Raw genomic sequence first — 18,464 nt, 5'->3', positions numbered from 1 at the left:
AGCTGAAAGCCTGGCAGGCCTCTATTAGGGATGTCAATGGGCCGTGTGATTGTGGAAGGATGCAGTCTGAGAGCTGCTCTCAAATGAGCAGCAGAACCTTACAACAATCCAGACCTGCCCAGGTGTCCCTGGAGCCCCTGACAGCATGGCTATGTGAATATGCATTACTTCCCTCCGGCCAACTGCTGGGAGCCTGTTCTCTCACCCGCTAGAGCCATTCTGAGGGCAGGGAAGAGTTCTGAAGTGTTGAATATGAATCATTTAACATATTTTAAAATATTATGGATGTGTGGGGAAAAAAGCTATTTGTACAAAACAGTTTGACTTCGCCTTTGGAAGAAAGATGTAGGGATTAATAAGAACAAAAATATGAATAAATAGTCTTTTTTTAAAGCAATGAATTTTCTGTGGACAGTGAACTATAATAAACGTAATTCTCATGATTATTTAAATCAAGTGCAGAAATAGGCAATACTATTGAGACACCACTTCCTATTACTTTCTGCAGCTTCATTTAATTTCACCTGTATTGCTTTAGTAGGATTAACAGCGATGGACGTGGCCATGTGGGTGGAAATGAGGATGTATTTATTGCCAAAATGACTTGCCACATTCTGTGTGTATCTCATGAATAGGTACCTTCTCAACCTGACGCTTATTTATACAAAATGACAGTTCTGTTCTGAATGTAATCTATGTTGTTCCTAACTGTGTTGTATAACTACAGTGTTAATGTATACTGTGTACAGACTTCACAAATGTATATTATATAATCAGACATAAAAGAGCAATATAATGAACTCTTCTGATCGCAGTTGCATTTGTTCATTATGTGAATTGGACGTTAACACGTGTACAGAAAGTCTTGTTTATTTAAATCGAAAGTTAACAAGAATGTTTTGTCTTCTCTAATGCGCCCCTGTGTTTACCATATTTTACTCCAAGCGCCGCAACAAGGGAGATATTAAACAACCTGCCATGACGTTTCCCTCGGTAGAATGATTGTGCCCAGCAGGCATGAATAAGCAAACATGAATATTCAAAACCAAAGCCGTAGCCCATGTCTACGGTGTGCACACAGGTGATAACGCAGCCCGAGTAGCGTCGGTCCGAACCAGCCAGGCGTGCACAAGAAACCCCTCTGTCAAAAACGGCTGACAGGCAGGCCCTGTTTTAAATCCGCCGTGAAAGGTAATGGAGAGAAAGAACGCTTGAGAGGATGAGCGAGCGTCCGAGAGAGGAGGCGGGTGAGAGAGAGAGTGGGGTTAGACGCCGGCAAAACAGCTAAAGTGCCGGCTGCACTGTTTATGTGGGCTTCTTGTTGTGCCGGTAGATGGTGCGACAGGATTCACGGCCACTGCGAGTAACCCCGCAGACACAGTGGTAGACAGGTGTGTCTGAATCAGCCCAGCCAGTCTCGGGTGCCAGGACAGGCTGTGGACTAGACTGGACCAATGAGACGTGGCTCTGAGTGTCGATGCAGTTATTGGCATAACGTTGCTGAGTGAGCTGGTCCGGTACCATCCATCAGAACAGCTGTCACACTGGTGTTCCGGAGGGTGTGGAGACATTGGCAGAAATCTCCACTTATTTTAGCTCCATGGCAGAGAATTGATTCGGAGAACTGATCTGATATGTGTCCTGAGGATATTTTCTTATTTCGCCTCTCGGAGAGCACTGGTGCAGGTGGACAGAGGTTCGCAGAGATTCTGAGACGACTTTGAACTCCGAGTGGAGGAGACGCTGGATCCGTTAGTTTAATGGGGAACAGAGTTTTGCTTTTAAGAGCATTTCAAAACTAACTATCTTCCCAGCAGCTGTCGCTTTCACTTAAGTCTCTCTTTTCAGACATCCCGAGGGACATGTCAATCACAGCCAGAATATAGGGAGCCAGAGTTCTATGGAGGGTTTCCATTGGCATCAAACATCAGGGGAGATGAATGCTTGAGTCAGAAACGGTGTTCATCTATCAGGCAATATTATGGAAGGACACGCTTAATGTAACAAGCAGGAGCTTTGCTATTATCTCTCCCAAGGTAAATAGAGGGAAATGTTACAAAAGAGGATTTAGGATTTTTCAGGTGTCTGTTTGCAGCGAGGTAAGAAATGTCCTAATTTCTTGTTACGTGAACTCGAGGTTTAAGCTTTTTATCTGTCTACAGTATGCTTTCCTGTCCTCATGATTTGGTTATGCAAGCGTTCCTGCTTTGCACCATCCATACACTCCACGCCGCAGGCAACGGTGCCAGAACCAATGAGCTCCAGGCAACGCTTTTTCCAAAAGGTGACGGATCTTTATGATTCATGCGAATCGTACTCTTAGCGTCACTATTACATCATCCTTTGTGTTTAAAGGACCTCTTGTTATCCGTCATTAAGTGTGACATTTGTAGCAGGTCAAAACACTGGAGACGGAGTCAGGAGGTTAGATTGTGGCCGAAGGAGTTCATTATACACCAAAAGAGAAAGGCAACCAAACGAACTAAACAGTTTCTGGTGGCTCATAGGCTGGCGGTGGGACTCCTTCGGCAGTACGGACGGGAGCAATCTATTCTTCCTCTTCTGCAAAGTCTGGGGGACAACAAACATGAAGAGGTTGTTAGCAGGCACTGGTATATACTGACCCCAGGGCTGTATTTATTCCCCTTTATAGCTGCCCTGATCAGCCTTCGTGAGAGGAGTGTGTGGAGGCGGAGCTGATCCTCCCTGCTGCCTCTGGAATATTCCCCCTCCTCCCCATGCCTGCACAAATAATTGGAAACCACAACAAAATAGACTTTTTTGCATTTGAAGAAGGAACTATAAGAAACATCTTTCTGCTGTAATCATTGACAGTATCTTTTCTAAAGATAAGATACTTTGTGTATCTGTTACTTTGTGTACTCTGATTTATTAATGGTCAGATGATTACTACCATAAAGCAAGTGTCATTTTCATAATACCAAAATCTGATAAAGATCCATAGACTTTTGATAGACTTTTGGATTGTATTACCTTATTAATTGCAGATTAAACATTGATAGCTCTAGCATTTTGTTAAAAGACTTAAAACCGGTCTAAACCACCTTATTAATTAACCCCAAACTGGTTTCATAAAAAGCTGCCACATAAGCCCCCAATTTTGACTACAAAAACCACAGGCACCATGTTATCAATCTTACATCTTTTCAACACACTTTTGCTGCACACATACCAAATTGATTCCAGACTTTTCAGGGTAATTTACCCTGAATACTACCTTATACTGGAGATGGCGGTTTTAACATAGAAGACCAGACCTAGAACAAGAAAACTCTCGCTTTGTCCAGTAAAAGACATTGAAGACAAGAAAAGACATTGATCTAGATTTGTCCAGCCCTTAAATGTTCGACCTGAAAGACAATGGCCAGAGCTTATCCTTGGAGACTGGCTTCCCTCTAGGTTTCTTGTTAGATTCCAACCATACTAGGGAGTTTTTCCTAGACACTGTCTGAATTCTTGTTGTTGCTTGCTTCTTGGAGTTTCAGGCTAGGTATTTGTTTTTAAATGAATTTTTAAATGTACTGTGCATTGGACTGATTGATTGATGTTGTACAACAATTTACTTCAAAATATCACCATTAGTCAAAGGATAATATAGTGGCGAATTTGATTTATCTGGGAAGATGAAAGACTCATTGAGATAAAGTGAGGAAAAGGCTTATGAAGGAAAGTTAGGGAGACAACCAAACTTCCAAGCAAATACTCGGGAGGAAAAGTACTCAATGTTAGAATAGATAAGTCGGTGGTCTCAAAGGGCTCTCTGACATCAATGCTGGAATTTGACCATGAAGGGACAGACAAAAGAGTATGCCTCGATCTTCAAAAGGGTGTACATTCAACAATGTATTCAGACATTATTGTCCGCCTTGCTTGGCTGTTATTCCCATTCGCCTGTGATTATCCAAACATAAAACTGGTTAGGCTTGGTATGGGTAAAAACAACCAGGAGATTTGAATCAAAACCACATGCGAGAATTTTGTAATCCCCAAGAGACCGTGTCCATGCATGGTCAGATATCCATGCACTCACAGGTTGTTAAACACCCTCAGTTTCATGGAAAAAGTCAAAAGAAAGCTTGGACGTCATTTCCAGGGGAGAGGGATGCCTTGGTTTCTATGGCAGCAGAACCATTTCGACCCTAGTCCTTGATTGGTCTGCTTCACATTGTTTTAGAGATACACGCGTGATCAGTGTGTCGAGGCATCCATCCCACGTTGTGACAATGATCTGAGGAAGAATCTCTTCTTTGATAGGTCATTCTCAATAAAGATCCCAAGGATCCCAAACCAGTGGTGTTACAGGTTAGAACGGGGTACAGCAGGGGAGTAGAGTGCTTTCTGCAGTTTGACAATTTGCCACATAAGGAGAAGCATGAAGGAAAATCACATGTACATTAGAACATTTGCAGAAACAGCCTGACAGTAATCAGGATGAACTACCATGCTTAGGGAGAGGACAGATTTGCCTTGTTGTCGGCTCGGTGTTGAATCCAGTAACCTTTCAGTTCCTGGTCACATGCTCCAACCACTAGGCTACCTTCCGCCCCTCAATTCTGGGAGCATGACTGAGTGAATGCACGTATCTCTGAAACAGCACGTCTGTTTATTGAGAGGCCACATGTGCTATCTGCCATGTCAGCCACATGTACAATCTCCTTTAGGGTCATCCCACCCTCCATGGTCACCAGCGTGTCCATGGTCCGTGGACGGGGGTAACGACAGAGAGGGGACAGGGGTGTCAAGGCTGCTCCTTCCCCCAGCTCACCTGGACCCTGTATCCCATATCTGTGGAGCCATCAGAGCACTCCAAACAAAAGGAAAATGAATTTCCACTTTCCAATTCCCCCAGTTAATGGGACTCACCCGTGTGCCTGCCAGATAGAGCGCTTCCCCTTCCCAACAGTGATAAGAGCTTCAATATCTGCTCAATGTTTTCCATTAGTTTTAAATGATAAAGATAAACTCTGTGATTTTCCATCTTGGCAATACGTAATACTTAAATACGAATCTGCGGCGTAATGGGTTGCGGTGACTTTGTCTGCATCTGAACTAAATGCTACTTCTCGTGTATGTCCATGTCTAATGGAGATTTGAGGGGAAAACTAGAATGTAACCCTGTTAGTCGAGGCATGGAGAGGTAAAGAACCCCTGGACAGGTGAACCCTCTGGAACCAAACAATTAAAATGAGCAGTTGCATGTGTCGCTACTGTCAAGTGGCCCCAGAGGCAGATTGCTTTCTTAGTTAAGGAAAGGCAGTAGACGTCTGTGTCCAAGAGTTTAATTAATACATTTTTCGTTAATTTAGAAAATGAATTGCGTTAAACGCTATAAAGGAAATGAATGTGCTTTTTGTTCCCTGACATCTGTTATTGTACTGTGTGAAGAAGTATAAGACTGTGAGGAAAGGTGTGGTGTGACCACATAAAACCAAAAGGAGATAGTAGTGCCTTTCATCAACCTCACACATCTTTTGCAAATCAAGCAACTGGGATGATAGATTTAACTTTGTACAGCCAAATAGAGTGCAAAGCAGTGACACCTATACCGAACACAAACAGATAACCTCTTGGTCTTTTTGTGTGATTTTACACATTCACTTCACTGTATTTAGTGTGACTGTGGCACAGAGTATTGATTAATAATGTCCTTTAAATTCCAATCTATTCACACATGGTCTGGAGTACCAATCTAGGAGCTCAGTCATGCACTGAAGACCAGGACTACTGATACAGAGCAAATTTGTCAGCTCTTACGTGATGTAATAGTACAACCCTGTTTCAAAAGAGTTGGGGCTCTGAGTAAAATGTAAATAAAAACAGAATGCTATGATGTGCAACTCATTTAAACCCTATATTCTATAGAGAAAAGTACAAAAACAACATACTGGATGCTTTACCAATGTTTTAGATTTTCAAACCTTGTTTCACTAGATTCTCACTTTTCTGGGCCATAATTTAGTTGACTGTATTTATTCATCATTTGTCTACAGCAGTAAGTCGTTATCTTTGTTGAAGAGAAATTGGGCTTTGGGTAATCTTTTCAGGGCCTTTGATGGTCCCCAGAACCTCTCGGAAGATCCCAAGGATCCCAAACCAGTGGTGTTACAGGTTAGAATGGGGTACAGCAGGGGACTGGTTTGATTTCAATTAAATATAGGAATAAATGATTTGCACCTCATTGGATTCTGTTTTTATTTGGATTTTACACAGCGTCACAACTTTTTTGGGAAATGGGGTTGTAGTTAATTTCAAATACAGTATCTTATATTTGAATGCATCTTGATCATGCAATTTAATCTGAAAATCTATTTCTCTATCAAAATAATATTCCTTTAGTTTGTACTCTAAGACAAGATATTTTGTTAATCTTTTCCACTGTTATGACTTACATTTTACAGCCATACCCACACAAGTCTTATCCAGGTTTTAATTTTAGTATTGAGCACAATGTGTACTGGCCGATGGACATCTGACATGCTGAGAAATATAGGGACAGACTGTCAGTCTCTTATACCCTGTAAATGGATTGGTTGTTAAATCATATATTGACCATATCACGTCTGATCTAGCCTTGGTACCAGTCTGTTTATTCTCCAGCCATTATCAAGTTCTTCGCTGGTAGCTTCACTTCTGTACACGTTGTTTTCCCATGTTGATTCCCCTTGAAGTATCTAACAGAGAATGAAACTTGACTTAATTTAATACAATAGTAATAATTATATGTATGTATGTATGTATGTATGTATGTATGTATATGTATATATAATATACAAATATGTGGCACTTTGTTCCACCTTTTCACTGTGTTTTGCAGTCATGTCACCTCTCTGTCTAATAGCTCTGAGGAACCAGAACTCAGTTGGCTAATGAATTGACATCTTACCTGCCAGGTCAGTGTTCTCTGCCTTGGCAACTCCATGATAGGCTGTCTGTAAAGATTGGAAAGGCTGCCCTCTAGTTTGGCAAGCAATCACACATTAAACACCATCTATTTGCCCGTCTCACAAGTCATGAAAGGTGATGAAACTGCTGGATACTGCGACAAACAGTTTTTGCTGGTGTAGCTGTTCTCTGCTTGTAGATTTTAATGTTTGCCATTTGGCTTGATAATTTCATCACCGTTCAGTAGTAGGGCTTTTTCTGTTATGCTTTCATATGTTAAAATTAAATTGAATATGTATGACTTAATAATATTAAGCTAAATGTAATGTAAATTACTCTCAATCAAAATTCGAAATCAGTCTGCTCTCTTATTGCTCTAGTTACACAGAATGTTAGGAACAGAGCACCTGTCTGTCTGTGTTAATGGATATTTCTGACACTAAATGCAAAAAAGTGTTGCACTGTTCGCTAATTTTCCACTTCCCAGATTATTCAACCTTGCCTTGACCTGCAGTGACCTTTGACATGAGGACAGGTTAAAACGGGTTATTGCCATGCAAACGAACATAACATCATAAATTATGGGTTATACCTTTCACCATCAATTTTCATTTCAAAATACAGATTTAACAATTGATTAATCTTTTTTTTCTCTTTATTTACTGTGATGCTTTTTGGGTATACTGTCTTCAGCTTTAGGATATTTTCACCAAAGCTACATGAAATTGTACATGTACTTAATTGTTTTGATTAAATCTTGTCTTACAGCACTGGATATAGGGGATTTCTGCAGAACTGCAGTTACCTGCTCAGATCACAGATTACAACTGGCCTTATGTGATTTGAGTTGTTGTTGTTTGTTTAAGATAGCAGGTAAATGCTCCATAAATATCTCCTTTTCTTTGTTATAATGATCATTGCTTTAATTTGATTCCATGCCAACTGATGGGGCTTTCTGCCAAAAGTACAAGATACACATTCACTATTGTGTAATGAATTTGATTGATGAGTTAATACACTTTACTCTGTGGTCTGTTTAGATCAAGCTACATTTGCATCGCTATAGTTTCATGACCTGGAAAATGAATGACAACATGTTGGGGTTATTAGTGTGGATAACTGTTCCAGCTTTTCGTCTGGTCTTTGTAGAATGAGAAGTAAGCATTCTTCTTACTACAGTAATCCAGCAAATAAACTCACAACATGTATTTGGTAAAGAAGTTTGGTAAAGAAGAAATTTGCACATTGAATTTAATTATAAAAATAAAGAATCAGTAACAAATGTCAGAGTCTGCTGTAGACCAGCGTACACACCAGTCTCCCTCTACACACCAGTCTCCCTCTACACACCAGTCTCCCTCTACACACCAATCTCCATCTACACACCAGTCTCCATCTACACACCAGTCTCCATCTACACACCAGTCTCCCTCTACACACCTGTCTCCCTCTAACCGTCTGTCTCCCTCTACACACCTGTCTCCCTCTACCCGTCTGTCTCCCTCTACCCGTCTGTCTCCCTCTACATACCTGTCTCCCTTTACACACCTGTCTCCCTCTACATACATGTTTCCTTCTACACACCTGTCTCCCTTTATCCGTCTGTCTCCCTCTACATACCTGTCTCCCTTTACCCACCTGTCTCCCTCTACACACCTGTTTCCTTCTACACACCTGTTTCCTTCTACACGCCTGTCTCCCTTTACACACCTGTCTCCCTCTACATATGTTTCCTTCTACATACCTGTCTCCCTCTACACACCTGTTTCCTTCTACACACCTGTTTCCTTCTACACGCCTGTCTCCCTCTACACCCCTGTCTCCCTCTACATACGTTTCCTTCTACATACCTGTCTCCCCCTACACACCTGTCTCCCTCTACACACCTGTTTCCTTCTACACACCTGTTTCCTTCTACACACTTGTCTCCCTCTACACACCTGTTTGCTTCTACACACCAGTCTCCATCTACACACCAGTCTCCCTCTACACACCTGTCTCCCTCTAACCGTCTGTCTCCCTCTACCCGTCTGTCTCCCTCTACCCGTCTGTCTCCCTCTACATACCTGTCTCCCTTTACACACCTGTCTCCCTCTACATACGTTTCCTTCTACACACCTGTCTCCCTTTATCCGTCTGTCTCCCTCTACATACCTGTCTCCCTTTACCCACCTGTCTCCCTCTACACACCTGTTTCCTTCTACACACCTGTTTCCTTCTACACGCCTGTCTCCCTTTACACACCTGTCTCCCTCTACATATGTTTCCTTCTACATACCTGTCTCCCTCTACACACCTGTTTCCTTCTACGCACCTGTTTCCTTCTACACGCCTGTCTCCCTCTACACCCCTGTCTCCCTCTACATACGTTTCCTTCTACATACCTGTCTCCCCCTACACACCTGTCTCCCTCTACACACCTGTTTCCTTCTACACACCTGTTTCCTTCTACACACTTGTCTCCCTCTACACACCTGTTTGCTTCTACATGCCTGTCTCCCTTTACACACCTGTCTCCCTCTACATACATGTTTCCTTCTACACACCTGTCTCCCTTTATCCGTCTGTCTCCCTCTACATACCTGTCTCCATTTACCCACCTGTCTCCCTCTACACACCTGTTTCCCTCTACACACCTGTTTCCCTCTACACACCTGTCTCTCTCTACACACCTGTCTCTCTCTACACACCTGTCTCTCTCTACACACCTGTCTCCCTCTACACACCTGTCTCCCTTTACATGCCTGTCTCCCAATGTTTCTATACATCACTTGGTATTAGTAAATGGGGCCCTCAAAGCCAGTTCCACTTCAGATTTGAATACCACTGCTCCACATGACTTGTCTCCCTCCACGTGACTTGTCTCCCTCCACGTGACTTGTCTCCCTCCACGTGACTGTCTCCCTCCACGTGACTTGTCTCCCTCCATGTGACTTGTCTCCCTCCACGTGACTGTCTCCCTCCACGTGACTTGTCTCCCTCCATGTGACTTGTCTCCCTCCATGTGACTTGTCTCCCTCCACATGACTGTCTCCCTCCATGTGACTTGTCTCCCTCCACATAACTTGTCTCCCTCCACATAACTTGTCTCCCTCCACGTGACTTGTCTCCCTCTACATGACTGTCTCCCTCCACGTGACTGTCTCCCTCCACGTGACTGTCTCCCTCCACGTGACTGTCTCCCTCCACGTGACTGTCTCCCTCCGCGTGACTTGTCTCCCTCCACGTGACTTGTCTCCCTCCACGTGACTTGTCTCCCTCCACGTGACTTGTCTCCCTCCACGTGACTTGTCTCCCTCCACATAACTTGTCTCCCTCCACATAACTTGTCTCCCTCCACGTGACTTGTCTCCCTCTACATGACTGTCTCCCTCCACGTGACTGTCTCCCTCCACGTGACTGTCTCCCTCCACGTGACTGTCTCCCTCCACGTGACTGTCTCCCTCCGCGTGACTTGTCTCCCTCCACGTGACTTGTCTCCCTCCACGTGACTTGTCTCCCTCCACGTGACTTGTCTCCCTCTACGTGACTTGTCTCCCTCCACGTGACTTGTCTCCCTCCACGTGACTTGTCTCCCTCTACGTGACTTGTCTCCCTCCACGTGACTTGTCTCCCTCCATGTGACTTGTCTCCCTCCACGTGACTTGTCTCCCTCCACGTGACTGTCTCCCTCCACGTGACTGTCTCCCTCCACGTGACTGTCTCCTTCCATGTGACTAGTCTCCCTCCACGTGACTGTCTCCCTCTACGTGACTGTCTCCCTCCACGTGACTGTCTCCCTCCACGTGACTTGTCTCCCTCCACGTGACTTGTCTCCCTCCACGTGACTGTCTTTCACTTCATAACTGTGTTCATCTAAATTACTGTTTTTCTAGCCTCTGCTTTTTACTGTCCTGTCATGATAAGATGAAATTGCAGTAGTGTTTTGATTTTCTTACAACCCCCACAAAATGGCAAATGCATCCAGTGTGTTTGTACAGTTAAATGTTTGATGTTCATTTCCTGCCAAGACCCTGAGACAAAACACAAAACATTTAACTATATTGATACTCTAGAGTATACTCTTGAGCTGATCAATCTTGCAGTTCAAATAATTTTTGCCAAGCAAAGAAACTGAGAGTTGGATTGCTTGGCTCAAAAAAGAAATACAAATTACAGTTGTTGTTGTGTTTGTTGAATCGTGTTTACTTTAGTTTTTTAAGATCTGATAACCCTTTGGGTGTAATGTATGCACAAATACAGAAAAAGCTACAGTAAAGACCAGCCAAAGGTTTGCTCGCTGCTGTTGGATGTGACCCTGTCAGTGTGTTTGTTGATGGCATTGTTGTCGTTGTCTATGTACCAGTCTGTGGTGTCAACTCAGTACATTTGCTCCCCATTGGCCTCGGCAGTCAATTTTATGTTTGACAGGTTTTGAAGAGGCAAATGTAGAATTTTTGCATTATAATATCATAAACTGTTAATGATGTATCTGCAGTAACAGCGGAAAGATAGAGTTTCACAACATTTATTCACCAAGAAAGGAGTTTGGGTACATACAAAAGAGCATTCTAAAATGCTGTATTTCTTTTGTCAACAGAAGGTCAAATGGAAGAGCAACACCCTCCTACTCCTCCATCGATGTCACTATGACACATGCCGTGAATCTCAAAACAGCCACTACTCTCAGGCCCTTGCTCAGAGTGCCCTCCACGGTCATGTGTTGCCGACAAAACTCTGTGGGTGACTTCCGTCAAGTGGTTAGGGATTTAAAAAACGCATCAACTTCAGGACACAAATGTGACTTGATTTATGCAATTCATAGTCCACTTATAATGAACAAAATGGCAATGAAATTTAAATACAATTGTATTAATATAAATGTACCTCATTAATAATTAACAATTCATTTTGGAGGTATTTAGTTTTGTGTATGTGTCAGGCCTCCAAATAAGAAATAAACAAATGCATGTCTCATATAATTAGGAACGTCTATCTATTATTTTGTGGGAAACAGCACAAGCTCAAAAATAACATGGTGCCTTATGGGATTCCACTTCCCTTTTTTTCCAGCTACAATGTTGCACACTTGCTGGAAGGGGCCACTGGAGGGTCTAATTAGCCCAAACACCCGTGATCATTTTGGCTTTGTTGATAATTGTGACAGTTGTGCAAATGGCGTAGGAGTTGGTGAACTTGCAAATGACGGGCGGAGGGTGGAGTAGTTGAGGGAGGGATTCATTTCAGATATCGCAGTGATCATTTCTCCTCAAGCTAACAGTGGCAGGCGGAGGCAAGCAAAGCCCTTCTGTCATTTCCTCATTGCTAAAATTTGTTGTCACTCAATTTCTGTTCAAATAAATAAAAAAACAGTGAACAGTGTAAAGAATCTTTCCATCCATCCATCATCTTCCGCTTATCCGGGGCCGGGTCGCGGGGGCAGCAGTCTAAGCAGGGATGCCCAGACTTCCCTCTCCCCAGACACTTCCTCCAGCTCTTCCGGGGGGACACCGAGGCGTTCCCAGGCCAGCCGGAAGACATAGTCCCTCCAGCTTGTCCTAGGTCTTCCCCGGGGTCTCCTCCCGGTGGGACGGGACCGGAACACCTTCCCAGGAAGGCGTTCCAGAGGCATCCGAAACAGATGCCCAAGCCACCTCAGCTGACCCCTCTCGATGTGGAGGAGCAGCGGCTCTACTCTGAGCTCCTCTCGGGTGACCAAGCTTCTCACCCTACCTCTAAGGGATCGCCCAGCCACCCTGCGGAGAAAGCTCATTTCGGCCGCCTGTATCCGGGATCTTGTCCTTTCGGTCATGACCCAAAGCTCATGACCATAGGTAAGAGTAGGAACATAGATTGACCGGTAAATCGAGAGCTGGGCCAACACGACAACATCATCCGCAAAGAGCAGAGACAAAATCGTGTGGTCCCCAAACCTGACACCCTCCGGCCCCTGGCTGCGCCTAGAAATTCTGTCCATAAAAATTACGAACAGAAACGGCGACAAAGGGCAGCCCTGCCAGAGTCCAACATGCACCGGGAACAAGTCTGACTTACTGCCGGCAATGCGGACCAAGCTCCTGCTTCGGTCGTACAGGGACCTAACAGCCCTTAGCAAAGGACCCAGGACCCCATATTCCCGAAACACCTTTGTGCCATCTAAATAGCTTTTTTATATTTTTGATATTGTTTTAACAGCTTTTGTAAGATTGTTGACCAAAATTTAAAGTAAGTACTGCTATAAGGGGAGAGTTGAATGTTGACTATTGTTGGTGTACTTCTGCTAACTGGTAGCAAATTAGAGATTAGCTCCATTAATTATGACATATAATACATACCAAAACGCTGCTTTCATATAAAGCAATATCACATTATGTATAGCTTTAAAACATGTTTTAAAAAGAAATGTAACCTATGTTTCACTCTGTTTGGTTAACAAAGCAAACATTAAGAAATCGATCCCATTGTTTTGGCCTAGTGAAACTCTACTCTATCTTCAGAGGATATGTTGATGGCCATATTGGGCAATTGCTTCCAGTACTATAATGGCAGGAGGAGAAGACATTTTAGAGATTTTGGTCCGCCTGAAGTTTTTCCTGAAGCTGCTGCTTCTGTTTATGCTTTATGTGTACAGTCTGTAGGTTTACTTAACTTTAATTAGAGCTGAATCAATGTCTCCAACTTTACTTAATCGTCAGTGTTCTAGGCAACATAAAAGGACCAGATATAGTAGTGTATTTACTACATAATAAACAAAAAACATTTTATCAAGTTTATGCATCTTTATTATGCATGGTAAACATTTGATCCCAGTTCAATCCATGGGGATGTGGAATTCAAATCATCTTGAGTTATTCAGAAAAGGGAAAGCACACCTGGTAGTAGACCAGTCTGTGAGGTTTTTTGATAAATTGAGCCACTGCTTAAATATTGCAATGTGGGTTTGATTAAAGGGCCAATCTGGAGTTGTTAACATTTCCAGACCTCCATGTATTACATTTATCTGTGAATGCCATTATATTAGTTTTATCAGAACCTCAAACATCAGCTTGTCTTAAACCAATGTTTTTAAAACATTTAAATAATTCACAAACTCAAAACATGGTTAAAACTCAAACTCATTCAAATCATTTCAATATCATTGATGGTCATATTGATGAATTTCACACTGATTCGTCAAACTGTCGGATTTAAACAGGAGCAGGGAGGTGGCGTTATTATTTTGACTTATTACTCCCTCTTTAAATTGAAAGCTCAATCTACAGGGCCACAGTAGTTCTACACCTTTGTTCAGACCTAACCTGGCCTGTTGGTGAACAATCAGGTGTTTTGGGGAGCTTACCTATTGGTCTGAAACAGTGCATGTCTCTGTTCTGTTGTTAACAGTCATCGCTGCTCTCTAAACGGTGAGGACCTCAACAGACAGTGGTTGAAGCCTGATTCTGTCCTTAGCCCCACCATCTACCATGCCAAGGGCTTCCTCTACTACCTCAGCAGCATTGGCAGGACGCCACTGGTGAGACATCACCTGTCAGCTCTGCACACCATAACTACAATAGAATGCAGATATTTAATCTTAGTTTCAGACAGTTTCCTGCAGCAACAGGACATTTGTATTGTAATATGCGTTATAATTCCTGGACTTTTTTTGTAGTGGTTGATACTGTCTTTTGTTACGGCAAACCAAGTCAGACATTAAAAGTTGGAAATTACAAACTTCAGAAGCCTTTTCTTAACTTAAGTATACTGCAAGTTTGTATTATGTTGGAATCATAATATGTCTGTAGATCTAGTTGATAGACTACACAACCCTGTTAAAATGCCAGGTTTTTGTGATGTAAAAGAATAAGTCGGAACTTTTTTCACTTTTAATGTGACCTATAATGTGAACAATTCAATTGAAAAACAAGCAGAATTTTTCGAGAGGGAAAAATGAAAAATAAAAACCTTACAATAACCTGGTTGCATAAGTATGCACACCCTCTTATAACTGGTGATGTGGCTGTGTTCAGAATTAACCAATCACATTCAAACTCATGTTAAATAGAACCATTACACCCTTGCCATCATTTAAAGTGACTCTGATTAATCACAAATAAAGTTCAGCTGTTCTAGTAGGATTTTCTTTGCTGTATCTCAGGGCAAATGTGTTATGGTCTGATTAAACCAAGGTTGAACTTTTTGGCCATAATTCCAAAAGGTATGTTTGGCGCAAAAACAACACTGCACATCACCCAAAGGACACCATGCCCACAGTGAAGCATGGTGGTGGCAGCATCATGCTTTGGGGCTGTTTTTTTCAGCTGGAACCAGGGCCTTAGTTAGGGTGGAGGGAATTTTGAACAGTTCCAAATACCAGGCAATTTTGGCACAAAACCTTCCGGCGTCCGGTGGAAAGCTGAAGATGAAGTTCACTTTTCAGCACGACAACGACCCAAAAGCACACATCCAAATCCACAAAAGCATGGCTTCACCAGAAGAAGATTAACGTTTTGGAATGGCCCAGCCAGAGCCCAAACCTGATCTGAAGAGGGCTGTGCATAGGAGATGTCTTCGCAATCTGACAGACATCAAGTGCTTTTGTAAAGAAGAGTGGGCAAATATTGCCACGTCAAGGAGTGCCATGCTAATACACTCCTACCCAAAAAGAATGAGTACTGTAATAAAATCAAAAGGTGCTTAAAAAAAGTAGTTTAAGGGTGTGCACACTTATGCAACCAGGTTATTGTGAGGTTATTCATATTTTTTTTCCCTCAAATATTTCAGTTTGTTTTTTAATTGAATTGTTCACGTTATAGGTCACATTAAAGGTGGAAAAAGTTATGACATGATTTATCTTTGTCTCATTCTTTTACATCACAAGAACCTGGCATTTTAACAGAGGTGTGTAGACTTTTTATATCCACTGTAGCTCTATCCTCTGCAACCCCCCCACACACACACACAAAAACAGAACCTTTCGAGACACTATGCTCACACAGTTTTTTGATGTAAATTCTCCTTTGTTTAATATCATCCCTCCACAAAATGTTGTGCTGTTCTCTGAGGTTTAGCTGGTTTACAGCAGCTTTGTTGGGCTCGGATATCTCTAAACTCCAACAACCACCACCATCAGGGAAACATCCACTTCCAGGTTGTTGAACCCTTCTTAACACATTGTAAAAAAAGAAATTATGCACTTCATCAACCTTAATGTGAAAGAAAAATAAATGAAGTGCCATGATTACTTTTCTCCCATCAGCATAAACATGAAGAATCACATCCACCTGTGGGTCGAAATGTATCTCTTGTTGGAAAATGTTGTCTATGTTGGAAAATTGTGACTCTAACTGCTCATTGTTCCCAGCTTTCTATTCAACAAGGCCTATAATTACTTACAATATGATTCTTTTCTTTTCCCAAATCCCCAAATGTAATTTAGAATTTTAAGAAGAGGCTTTTCCAGGTTGGAAGGCTGTGGACATATACTGGTTATTACAAATATTCATTTGAGTAAAAGTTTGAAATTGGGGTCTTTAAAGAACACGTGGGTATGAGGTAAAATAATGTCAACTTCAAATGGAGAAGCAAATTCTGTGGCAACCAGTGTCATGAAATAATTAACTAGATTTTCCAAGCAATTGAACTGTTAACGGTTTATTATTATAATTATCACCCAGTGTACCTGAACGTAATTATGAGCAGGAAACAGTGTTTTAATTAAACAAAACAATTGCCTAATGTAATTGATTGGTAGTGATTGACTTCTTTGTGTAATTGTTGCAAACCAAAGTGTCTTCTACGTTAATTAATGCAGTTAATGCCCATCATGACTACACAGTCGACTGCATTACTAATGCTGGTGTATTGTTAGCACATACAATGTAACTCACAACCTTGTCATTGTAATACTATTCGTGAACCGTGTGCTCTAGTGTCAGCATCACAGCTGGGTTCCCTTCCCATGTCTAACATTAAGCTTGTCTCACTTGACACAGTTTTACATGTGCTTGTATTTATATAAATGAGAGGGAGAGAGAGACCTTTTGCCTCTGCTCCTATAGCATGTGTCCCGTTTCCTCCACAGGTGTTCTGTGATTACCACGGCCACTCGCGGAAGAAGAATGTCTTCCTGTATGGCTGCAGTGTGAAAGAGACCTTGTGGCAGTCAGGTTCGAAGGTCAACACTGCCACTGTGAAGGAAGACCCGGGATACAGGGTGACTATCAGTCGACGGCGTGATGTCGGCTTCCCGTTTGGAAAGAATGTCGACGCGTCACCCATTTCAACTGCCCTTTCTTTGTCTTGTTTCTCCCAGACAATCCCTAAGTCACTGGACCGCATAGCCCCGGCATTCTCCTTCAACAGCTGTAACTACCTGGTGGAGAAGTCCCGAGAGGCTACGGCCCGGGTGGTGGTGTGGAGGGAGATGGGGGTGCTTCGGAGCTACACTATGGAGAGCACCTACAACGGCTGCGACCAGGGGGTCCTTAAGGTCAGGCGCGCATCACTCTTCAGTGGGATTTTTCAATCAGTGCTGGTGCCCGTTCACTTTGATTCCCTACTTTTTTTTTTGTAATTTATTATTTTATTTAACCAGGATAGGCTCATTGAGATTCAAAATCTCTTTTCCAAAAGCGTCCTGGCCAAGAATAGGCAGCCATAAGTTGTAACATAAAATGTTTCAGAATACAATACAATAAATATAAGTACAAGTATAATCAATACAACCATAAGACAATTACACCATTATTCAGCAGATGTTGACAGAACATAATTAAAAACATTGACAAGTAAGGGGAATCTGATTCCAAGTCCATCATCAATGCTTAGAGAGACAAGATCATCTAGTTTAAAAGGATTTTGAAAGGTGTTCCAAGCTGATGGAGCAGAGTACATGAAGGCACGTTTCCCAGAATGTGTTCTGACCGTTTGCACAGTAAGTAAAATAACATCCTGTGAGCGGAGACAGTATTCACCACATTTTAACGGATAAATGAACATAAATACAAGGGCAATAAACCCAATATGGCTTTGGAAACAAAGGTGGCTAAGTCTACGGGATGCTAGGGAAGACCATCCAACTCCAGCATATAAAGTGCAATGGTGTGTAAGTGCCTGACAGTTTAAGATAAATCTCAATTCTCCATGATAAAGGGTGTCAATAGATCTCAAACACTGAGCAGAGGCATTCATATATAAAATATCACCATAGTCCAGTATAGGCATAAAGGTTCCTAAAATACGTTTTTTTCTGACTTTAAAAGAGAAACAAGCCTTGTTCCTAAAATAAAATCTTAAACTTAAGTTAAACGTAGGTTTTTTTGCAAGTTTGAAGGCATCATCAATTAAGATTCCAAGGTATTTATATGAAGTTACTGTCTAAATCACATTACCCTGGTAGATAGTAATTCATGGAAGATTTAGAGGTTTCCTTTTTTAACTGTGAGTTCCTTCTGCTTAATAGACGGAGAAGCTTAGCTTTTCACGATGCGCGTATGCGTTGTATTCCTCAGCGGTCGTACTGGTTGTAGACAGTCAGGTTTTTGCCTCCCTGTGACTCAGTGGCTTACACCTCCTTTGAGATATAACAGTAGAGTAGAAAT

The 18,464-nt window shown here is 42.3% G+C and overlaps 1 protein-coding gene across 1 annotated transcript in view; it reads left to right on the top strand.

Moving 5' to 3' along the window:
* LOC105018600 (cytosolic carboxypeptidase 4) overlaps positions 1 to 18,464 on the top strand; it is a 150,405-nt gene that overhangs the window by 100,109 nt on the left and 31,832 nt on the right. The window contains exons 20-22 of the mRNA XM_034288062.1: positions 14,266 to 14,395; positions 16,946 to 17,077; positions 17,177 to 17,353. Of these exons, the coding sequence (XP_034143953.1) occupies positions 14,266 to 14,395; positions 16,946 to 17,077; positions 17,177 to 17,353 (439 nt within the window). The remainder of the gene's footprint in view (positions 1 to 14,265; positions 14,396 to 16,945; positions 17,078 to 17,176; positions 17,354 to 18,464) is intronic.

The sequence above is a fragment of the Esox lucius genome, chromosome 19, assembly GCF_011004845.1.
Source record: "Esox lucius isolate fEsoLuc1 chromosome 19, fEsoLuc1.pri, whole genome shotgun sequence".
NCBI classification, from domain to species: domain Eukaryota; kingdom Metazoa; phylum Chordata; class Actinopteri; order Esociformes; family Esocidae; genus Esox; species Esox lucius.
The sequence above is the reverse complement of the archived record's forward strand: the minus strand, read 5'-3'. Positions and strand labels throughout refer to the sequence as shown.